We start from the raw sequence: 10,668 nt of genomic DNA, 5'->3' as shown, positions 1-10,668 counted from the left end.
ATTGTATAAGTGAATAATCGAATCCATGAATTGTTTTATATTATATGGTAAATGTAATAAAATCAAGTACAATTATTTGTCCTGAAAACGTTATTTCTCATGGATTGACTTTAATACCTAATTTTACTAACAACAACAAGAAATATAATTTGATTGTTTTAATAAAGTTTTTCAATAAACAATACAATGAGTAAAAATTGTGAAAATGTTCTTTAATTTCATTTTAACTTGTAATCAGTGCGTTTAGGGCAAATGTTATTTAATACTTATTACGTTAATTATTAATTATAAATCGATTTAATATCTAAAATAGTCGACTCTGAATCGATTGCAAATACACATCCTTAATTCATCAGCTCATTTATTATCTGTAAAAAAATTTAGACTGTGTGCATGTCTTAAAAAATGGCGAATGATAAATTTTTGTTCATTGATTGAAAGCAAAGTCCTCTAGTATAATTTATTTTGTTTAGTATTTATTGGTGTAACCGTGAATATTTAATAAGAATGGCTGACGCTATAGTAGAGCGTAGACCGAATACTCGTTTCTTCTGTCACAGGTGTCTTGTAGAATTTGAAGATGTTCTGCAGGTAAAAATCAATAAGTATTATAATATTATTTTTTGCCACATGCTACCTTACTCTATTCTCTCACACCCATGACCTGATGATAAATTTCAAGGTCACGTAATAGGAATTGTCTTAAATTCCAGTATAACCCGCTGTATGACTAATCTAATCTGCGTTTCTATTGGTGCTGCCGGTGTGAAATTACAATACGCACTTGGTTTGTGACATTTATGAAAAATAAGAGTTTATAGTGTACCTACTGTAAAATGTAATGATTTCCACTAAGTTACATCATCATTAGAAAAAATTATAAAAATATATACATAATTTATACTGATTTAAAATGGCAAGTTTTATTGCTTAAAAAATAATTTCATATTTACAATATTTTTCTAAACATTGGAGTTCCGTAAAAGTTTATACTTGTACATTATTTGTATAAAAATAAATGATACGATAAAAAAAATAGGTTCTAGAAAAATATTCTATAAGTATATAATGAAACAAATTTATCATAAAATTCAATCTGATCTAATATATTAGACAATTTCTGAAGACATAGATTATTAGTTATTGTTGACTAGATATGGTTAGGGATCTTGCTGCCTGGTTAGAAAAATGTTTTGAAAACCCAATTCAGTTCAGAAAATACCAAATATAATTAAGTTAACTCTTTTTCTACTGTTATTATTAGAATCTATTTAGGATGTTTAGTCTGTTGAATTCTGATCAGGATTGTTTATGGCCTTGAAATATTTTTTTTAAAATTATTTACATATATTTACAACTTTTAGTATATGTTATGCTATTTATTTTTATTTTCTTTTGATGCTAGCTCATAAAAAAAACTTTCTTTTAATGTCATGTGATAATAACTGAAAGTTTTATTTACATAATTGTAAATTAAATCAAAATATTAATGCAATTGCAGGAATTCATATGCCCCTACTGTGAAGGTGGATTCATAGAACAGTTAGAAGAAGCAGAAGGGATACCGTTGTCAGGAGGAGATGACTACAGTGATGCTGATATGAGTAATATAGAGGATATGAGCAATGTTGACGAGATGAGCAATTTGGATGATTCTGATGAAGTTCATAGAGTAAGAAAGTTTTGGGTGATGTTTGATAGTAAGAAAGGTGGATAGTTCTCTGTTGGAGAAACCCACACAGAGGGCTGATTCACTTGTAGTTAGTAAGCATTGACATAGTAATTAGGTATTTCTTGTTATTTACCAATAGAGCAGATTTTATAAGGATAGGTTAATTTTATCAGAAGAAGAACCTTCTGACAAAATTACTACTCTCAAAATTTGAAACTAATTCTTTATATAAATTTAACGGGTGATTCAATAATAATTAGTACTCAATGATCTATGATGTCTTATTAATAAAATCAAAAATAATGTTGTTAATTGAAAAGATTTATGTAAATTGTTGTATATCAATAATTGCTTTTTTAAATGTTTAAATTTCATATCAGATACTTCTATATTAAAATCAAGGTAGTTTTATAATATGTGAAATACATTATAATCTTGTTCAAAAATCATTATACATACATACATTACTTTCTATTTTATTAATCAGACATCATTGACCATTTCAAACAGATTATTGAATCACAAGTTAAAAAATAATAAAATGATATTATACAAATATGTAACTTTAACCAATAATAATCGTCTAATTATATATTATTGAAGTTCCAAAGAGAAATCATCTGGTTATTATCATGATATTTGTGTTTGATTTCGTAAGTGGAAAAATAAGTGTTCCTAAAATCACTCAAATTATTTAAGTATAATTCTGATTAACCGGTTTTAAGTTATCTGGTAAATAGCTTAAACTGCTTCTATATGTCTATAAAATTGTTAAGAATGATTCAAATTATGGGAATTGTAATAGTTCTTGACAATTTTGAACAGCAAGCAGACAGCAGTACACTAGATCCATTCACTCACCCCTCCACTATAATTATCAGCAGAATAGATCTATACTTACATATAAAAAAAATAAGTCATGTGATAGAAGAGAACCATAGGAGAAACCAAAAAAACAAACTAAATTTATTAATTTTATTTAAAAAATACTGTAAAAAAATAATGACTAATGTAGACACAATATAGGAAAAGAACTGAAGCACTTTATATATTAGTATGTAATATTCATTAACTTGTGTTTAAATTGTAATTTTATTATGTAGTTAAAATATAAAGTTTTGATGATCGAAAATGTTTCATCCGTGGAACACTTGGTTCTTAGCCCCCTGGTTAATCGCGGTCGTATCGTTTTGTTAAGGTGTATATGCATATAAAAAAATTATTATATATGATTTATATTATACTGATTGCTCCCTTGACTGAGCTGTTGTTGGAAAAATAAAAATTCAACAATTATAGATTTCTTATCTGTTTATTTGATCATAAAGCTATTGTTAAATGTCTGTTCATAGATATGCAAATAAATATTTTTAGTTACATTAATTTATGATTTTTATGGCTACTTTTGGTTATGGTTTTTAAGTGAAAAGAAAAATTCTAGAAAAAAAAGCTTCTAGAGGTTATTATACAAGCTTTTGATGAAAAAAATAGATAGGTTTGTAATTAACTTTAGCTACTTTATAATTAATGAAATGAAATACAGTATTGGATATCTCATTTTCAGAGCACACCACCAATGCTGAATGATTTAGCGTTTTTGATGTCCGGAGGTCGATTACGGTAGTTTATGAACATAATATTTAAAAATAAATGATTGACTTTCATACACCTTTTGTTAGACACTAGTGTATAGTTCTAAAGGTTTTTTAAATTATTTTGCTGAATGTGTAATAATAAATCTTTACGAATTTAAAAATTGAATGAAATGTTTTAGTGGTATAGGAACTGGAACAGCTTCAACCAATAGTTCAGCAGCAGGAACTGGTAACAATGCGGGTAACGGTACAAACACGACAAGAAGGCCAACTGTGATGGATGAGTTAATTTGGATGGTTAGTGGTGGCCGACCACCTGCTGGGGCTATGACAGCAGGAGCTCCATTCGTTCTAGTGGGAACACCGGGAGACTATGTGTTTGGTGGCGAAGGTAAGATATATTCTTTATGATTTATATTAGACATATGATAAACAGTAATAGTTAAATATAAGAGAATATATTGAATAAGTAATTTAAAAACAATTGTACATTTCCAATGGTGCATATAATCAAATCCCACATTCTCACTGTAGATTATTGTATTTTTAACTAAAATATATGTTTTATAGAATATTCTAAAAGTAAATAAACAAACTTTAGAATAAAAATAAACAAAACTTATATTTTCCTTAAAATTTGCTAATGGCTCTGCTATATAATACTACAAACACTTACACAATATTTCTCTATTATTAATACAACTTTTAACAACATTTCCATTTAACGATTTATAACAATTATTTATATATTTATGTAACTTATATTATCTAACTTTACTCTAAAATTCCGATGGCAACTTTAAATCCATAATCAATACCATAGACTATTCAAGATGCTAACCAATAATATAATGTCAATTTAATACTAATGTGGTGTTCCTTGACTTCAATCTTTCTTCGAATAGAATGACTACACAATTTGTCATTTAGTTTAAGCTATAATTTATTTTATTTGTTCTAAAATAATACTAGCATTGAAGAATATTATACATGGGAGAAGACAGTAAAGACAATAGTAAACAATAAAATGTAATGTAAATAGAATTACTTGTAATAATTGTTTTGAAGTAATTACTTTACAATGTTGTTTAATGTTTTCAGGTTTGGACGCAGTGGTCACTCAGCTGCTCGGCCAGCTCGAACACTCTGGTCCCCCCCCTTTGCCACGCGAACGTCTCGCAGCCCTGCCTACCGAACAAGTCACAGCGGAGCAGGCGGCCGCCAATACCGCATGTTCTGTTTGCTGGGAGAACTTTCAACTAGGTTAATAATGTTTGCATTATTGTTATATAGAAATTATATACATTGACGGACTCATAAACTGCATGAAAGTTCATGCAAACTCTTTAGAATAAACAAAATGAAAATGACGAGACTGTCCATTATTAAAAATAAAATATAAAAGGAACTACAGTAAAAGAAGAAGCTGGGATAATAAAATTTATGCATTGCATACAATAAAACATATGCATTTGTTTCAAGTTTGGGGGGTTTTTGGAGTAAAGTTTGAAATTAATTCTTTTTGTTTTTTTTTTTTTCGTTTGCAATTAAAATTTTTATTAGTCTTTCAAACTCAACAAAAGTTTCGCAACGATGAATACTTCATTCGAACAAGCCGCTCAAATTGTGGCATTGGCGGGGGAAAGCTTATATTAACGATCAATAGGAATTTTACAAAAGGAGACCCGGTACCGGCTAAATTGGATCAACGAACCGTCGTGACGACCGATTTATTGTTTCAACTTCGCTACGAAATTGTTTCCTCACATCAGTAAATATCAAAACAAAGCTGTATGAATTGCGTGAAGTACACGATCAATGGGTAGAAGGATGCTTAAGGAAGCGGCAATCACCCCTTTTAAACCATCAAATGGTCCAAAGATGTCTGCAACTCACATAACTCGTTTAAGAATTGCGCGTGAACAACTTAATTGTACTGAAGAGCAATGGGCCTTCAGATTGTTCCCCGATGCTCAAAGTTGCATTGAGGAGCGTGTCCTTTTGGAGAAGGAGGTACTTGTGAACATCGTCATGCTTCAAAACGGTAGAAGAGGTGGTTTGACGGCACAATGCACCGTTGCACAAGTTCGACAATATTGCGAAGGGGTTGGGAAACGTACCATGAATTAGCCAGCACGCAGCCCGGATATTAACCCCATTGAGCATGTTTGGGACAGTTTAAAAAAAAACCGTATATGCGAGAAATCCTCTGTCCCCAACAGTGGCAGCACTCAGAACAATGATTTCCCAAGAATGGAACAATATTCCGCAAGACCATATAATGACCCTAATCAGATCTATGCGAAACCGATTAGAATATGTAATAAGGGCACGTGGAGGCAAATCACCTTATTAAAATAAGAAAAATCTGTGCTCCCTTGAGATTTAACGTATATTTGTATAAACATTTTGAATACTTGGTTAAAATGTTTAAATCAATGGGGTCTTGAACACTCATGCAGTTTATGAGTTCGTCAGTGTATTTTAGTTGTGTAGTTTCGACAGAATAGCTTATAGCTATCTCATGCATATATAGGGTATCATTTTTCATTGTAGTTGTTAAAACATGGCAAATTTATCATATTTTCTTTTGAAAGTGATTATCCCAAAACTCCGACTTATTTAGCACTTAGTTTTAAATTTACTATGCAGACCCTGGATATGACGCATGTATAGTGATTTATGTTGATATTATATATACATTTAGAGACATTCAGCATCTAACCAAGTGATCTATATATTTTATTTGGCTGCCTCAAAGTTAAATATTCATTATATTATTTATAAATATTCAAAGAAAATTCAGGAATTTAAATAAAAACAAAATATATTGACAGAGAGAAGTAACTATATTAAAAAATATTTACAACAATTACAAAAAAAAATTAAGAGAAAATAAGTTTTAGATAGATCCTTATCGATTCGCTACTTCCAAAAAGAGCTCGCGCAAAATCCACAGATAAAATTAATCGTTAGTAATATATGTAACCCTTATATACACTCATATAAACACTGACGTCGCTATATAACATTGCTATGAAGTGTCGTGGCAATCAACATTGGTCACTAGAAATTCACGTCACGACGCCGTAACGTGTCACGTTGCACGGTACGACCTGGTTAATGCCATGTAAATTGAAATCTACGTATCTACCACTGTAGGCGAGACGACCGCCCGGCTCGAGTGCGAGCACGTGTTCCACCAGTCGTGCATCACGCCGTGGCTGCAGCTGCACGCCACGTGCCCCATCTGCCGGCGCTCGCTGCTGCCGCCGGGCGAGCCGCCCGCGCCGCCCGCGCGCCCCGACCCCGCCGCGCCCGCCGTGCCCGCGCGCTCCGCCGCCACCCTCAACACCGCCCGCGCCGCGAACCCGCAGACTCAGATTCGATTAGGTGAGACCGTGAGGCCTAAATGCTCTTCGATGTTTGTTATTGGTTTGTCGTCAAGAGTTACCTTAGTAAAAGTTTACAATGTTTTCCTATTACCCTTTGAGGAGAAGGCTTGGAGCATATTCCAAGATGCTGCACCAATGCGGGTTGATGGAATACACATATGGCAGAATTTCATTGAAATTAGACACATGCAGGTTTCTACACGATGTTTTCCTTCAGCGCCGAGCACGAGATGACATATAAACACAAATTACGCACATGAAAATTCAGTGGTGATTGTCTGGGTTTGAACCCGAAATCATCGGTTAAGATGCACGCGTTCCGATGATTACGATGATGATCGCGTTAAGATGATCACTGGCCCTTGGTTCTTACTATGCAGACCCATCAACATTATGATATCTTTTACACAGTTAATAACTGAATTGGTTATGCTAATATGATTTCGAGTTAACTCTTAAGTCAATAGAAGCCCATTTGGCTGTTGTGAGGGTCTTGATTTATTATTTATCGTCAATTTAATATTTCTATTAACTTATTTTCAGCTCCAAGAGTAGTCATTCGTCGCGCCACTGGACCACTCTCGGCCGTAATCCGACGGTTTCCATCCCAAACGGAAACTTGGGACTCCCTCAACAATACCAGCACGTCCGGATCGTCACCCACTTCTTCAGTCACAGCGGGAGGCATTTGGGCGCCACAGACACGGACCACCAACTCCAGCGGCTCTAACAACTCGTCTACATCTCTCAACTCCAATGACAGAGACCTACAGTACAACACAGACATTGATTACGACTAAATCGAAATGAATAGCGCTAATAGTTGTTCAGTGCTGGTTTAGTGTTCAGACTTGTGAAAGTGACTCATTGAAGTGTATGTACACCTTTGGGTGGATATAGATAGCCGTCGTGTAAGCTACTCAATATGTATTGATTATTTTAGATATACACCGTATGGAAGTTGTGTGCCTTTTATTTGTATTGCAGCATTGTAAATTATAAAATAATATAGTCATCAATATTTGTAATGTATAGTCATATATTAAGTTACTTCACTGCAAATAGTTTGGACGATGTTTATTTAATGTTCTATTTCATTGTTGATGAAATAGATTTATGAATTAGGGACACTGTCCAACTTTTTAGTCCAGTTTAACGACATGATTAATATAATATATTGGTGTGTATATATAGCTTAAAAACATTGTAAAATTTGATATAGTTGTAAATGTTTTAAAAGTAAACTAATAAGACTCAAGTTTGGGATTCTAAATTTAAAATTAATTTGTCAAAATACAGTTAATCTCTTTGAACAGTTGATTTTATGATATCCGTTTATCTACAAAAAATTATTACTAATGTACTGTGTAAATTTTGTAAATATCTTATGTGTAAGATTTGGTCTTGTTACTTTTTGGATATTGGGATGAACTGTTATAGCCTAATCATAGCATCAACTATTGTATTAGTTGATATGTTATTGAAACTTTGATACACCTTAATATATTAATTATTTAATCAAAAATATGATACGAGACTCAACTCTAAATTGTGGTTGAACATGTAATAATAAACCAAGATTGATATGTCCTACGTAACTTGTACGATGTACTTGATGTACGCTAAAATATTTCATAGAAAAAATGGACTCATGCTAAACCATAGCACATTATTTACAATATCTTAAGTAAGAGAGTGAAATCATCACATAATCATTATGAAATAATATATGTATAAAGTATTGATTTAAAAAAAAGGTTACGAAAGTAATAATTACCTTAAAATATTGAGTAATCATGTGACATCTACTTGAAAAAAAAACATCCCATCTAGTTTACTCAGCCTTTACATAGGCTCTTGGAGATTTAAAAGTATAATACAATAAGGAACACGAAATTTATGCAGACATTTGTTAGAATCACTTAGCGCAACAAAAACTTGCCACCGCGTATTTGCCGTTATACCTTATAGCCTACAAAGCATATTTAGGATACCGCCACTAAGTTGACATCAATATTTATATTGAATAAAAGATGTTATGTTACTTATGGTTTGTCATTGATGTTTTAAAGAAAGTTAATTTTTAACTTTATCTAATGATGCACCATAAGTGACCAAATGTTAAAGCATCTAGTTATTTTATTATGAAATTTTTATTTATTTTTAATTCCCAACAAATTGAAATATATTTTTATACAGATAGTAAAATATTGATTTTCTCTAAAAAAAAAATTAGTGTAATAATATTCTAAAATTCCATTTCCTTACCTATAAACATTATTTTTGTTTTAGCCATAATCCTTAGGCTATAAATAAATAATGTAAGGCGAGATAAACACTGTGCAAATTATTATTAGTATCACTAGTAAATTTAGAATAATAATTTTAAACAAATATTATTAGGAAATGTAATCAAAATCACTGTTTGTATTAGAAATTGTCTTAAAATTTGCTTATTGCAGATGTCATTTTATAAATGCTTTGAGTGGTTTTAACTTGCTGTTTACATATTGCGGAATAATAGATATAAAGATAGTTCCTATACTGTTAATGTAATGCGTTCCGTTCTACGAAAGTCCTACCAGTGGAGTGGTTAAATCTTTTCTTCGTGATGACATGTTACATGAATTTTGCAACTAAGTTTATTTATTCGAAAATTGTATAAAGTATATTAAAATTAATGACACAATCTTTACGTTAATGTTTTTATTTCTTCTATCTTTATTTTTATTTTTCATTGATGCGAGTGTATTTTTTTATGTAACGACAGATTAAATAATAGCGATTTGATTCAAGTTAACCTCTATACTTCTAACTTAGGTATGTAACTGGGTATTTATCAATCGGTCAAAACCAGACTTAAAAACTGATTGTATCATATTTTCCATTGTTTTTATACCAATACAATAAAAATGAAATTTGATTTTGCATCTAAATTCATGATTAAATAATTTTCTACGTCCGCAAGACACGTTTTATCTGGTAGGATATAACGATGTGCATTTCAAATTTTAAATCTAACGATTACACGACACCAAAGACTGAAGTCTTAACGATTTAGGATAGAAATAAAATTTGAAAGTGTATTTTTATTAAACACCACGCGATTGTACCTGTCCGGGAATCTTATATAATAATTAGCGACATTCCCGTAGATGTGATAGATTGAAATCTAATAAACCGCTTTTAACGATACTAGCTTATAAGTAATTGTAAATAATGTGAGATCATAGTGTACTACAGCTGATCACATAATCATATATATTTAGTAATTACAATAGTTTTATAGAAATTTGTAAAGTTGGACTAACGGCACACGTAAATTTTACATAGTGACCGTACAAAAACATGATAATGTCGGCTGCTGATAAAATCCAAACACCATCCAACGATGACGTTATGTTGTTATTGTACGAAAAATAAGTGTAAAAATAGTCGTGCGTCGTGTCCTGGCTAATAAAGGACAAGTAACGCATTACATGTGACTGATAATTCATATGCATTGTATTTATTAAAGCATAGTGTATTGTAGTGCTGCGCTAGGATTTGACGCGTCATAAGGCGTGTTTAAGAGTCGGAAAGATTGTATAAAAGTCAAATTTATATATGGAAATGTAAAATACATTAAATTTAAAGTTTTCGAAATAAAGAAAAGAAAGCATTTCAAATTTGTGTTCCATTATTTTTCCTCATAATTGAGACTACAGCGTCTACAGCTACGAATATTATTTGTGTTTAATGAAAGAATTATTGTATAACCGTTATTTTTAAATAGGACAAAACATTTTATCGTTACCATATTAATCGAACGAAGTAAATGACTATTTATTTAACCTTTACTGAAATTCCAAGATTCCTTAGCTGTGGTCAACGGGCAGATGGCGCGATTTATACCCGTATTCTTAACCTTTTAGCCACATAATTGTGGGGTTCTCGAACCGAAAGCTTGTACAGCTCACGAGTCACAGGTAAAGTAATTATGACGGCAGATGCACGGGCACGTGCG

The 10,668-nt window shown here is 31.6% G+C and overlaps 1 protein-coding gene across 1 annotated transcript; it reads left to right on the top strand.

Annotated features, from left to right (window-relative positions):
* Positions 1-362: 362 nt before the first annotated feature.
* On the top strand, positions 363-7,624 carry LOC113398562 (E3 ubiquitin-protein ligase RNF115). The gene is made up of 7 exons (XM_026637352.2): positions 363-591; positions 1,502-1,672; positions 3,237-3,292; positions 3,447-3,658; positions 4,369-4,530; positions 6,430-6,660; positions 7,206-7,624. Exons 1-7 carry the CDS (start codon positions 508-510, stop codon positions 7,460-7,462), a joined length of 1,173 nt encoding a protein of 390 aa, XP_026493137.1. The 5' UTR covers positions 363-507; the 3' UTR covers positions 7,463-7,624.
* The last annotated feature ends 3,044 nt before the right edge of the window (positions 7,625-10,668 follow it).

This window comes from Vanessa tameamea, chromosome 14 (genome assembly GCF_037043105.1).
Source record: "Vanessa tameamea isolate UH-Manoa-2023 chromosome 14, ilVanTame1 primary haplotype, whole genome shotgun sequence".
NCBI classification, from domain to species: domain Eukaryota; kingdom Metazoa; phylum Arthropoda; class Insecta; order Lepidoptera; family Nymphalidae; genus Vanessa; species Vanessa tameamea.
The sequence above is the reverse complement of the archived record's forward strand: the minus strand, read 5'-3'. Positions and strand labels throughout refer to the sequence as shown.

What these genes read in the sequence shown, in the direction of transcription:
- LOC113398562 (XM_026637352.2), top strand. Translation starts at nt 508, where the DNA reads ATGGCTGACGCTATAGTAGAGCGTAGACCGAATACTCGTTTCTTCTGT. An exon ending in CTGGGAGAACTTTCAACTAG is followed by an intron (nt 4,531 to 6,429) that starts GTTAATAATGTT and finishes CTACCACTGTAG; the next exon opens with GCGAGACGACCGCCCGGCTC. An exon ending in GCAGACTCAGATTCGATTAG is followed by an intron (nt 6,661 to 7,205) that starts GTGAGACCGTGA and finishes ACTTATTTTCAG; the next exon opens with CTCCAAGAGTAGTCATTCGT.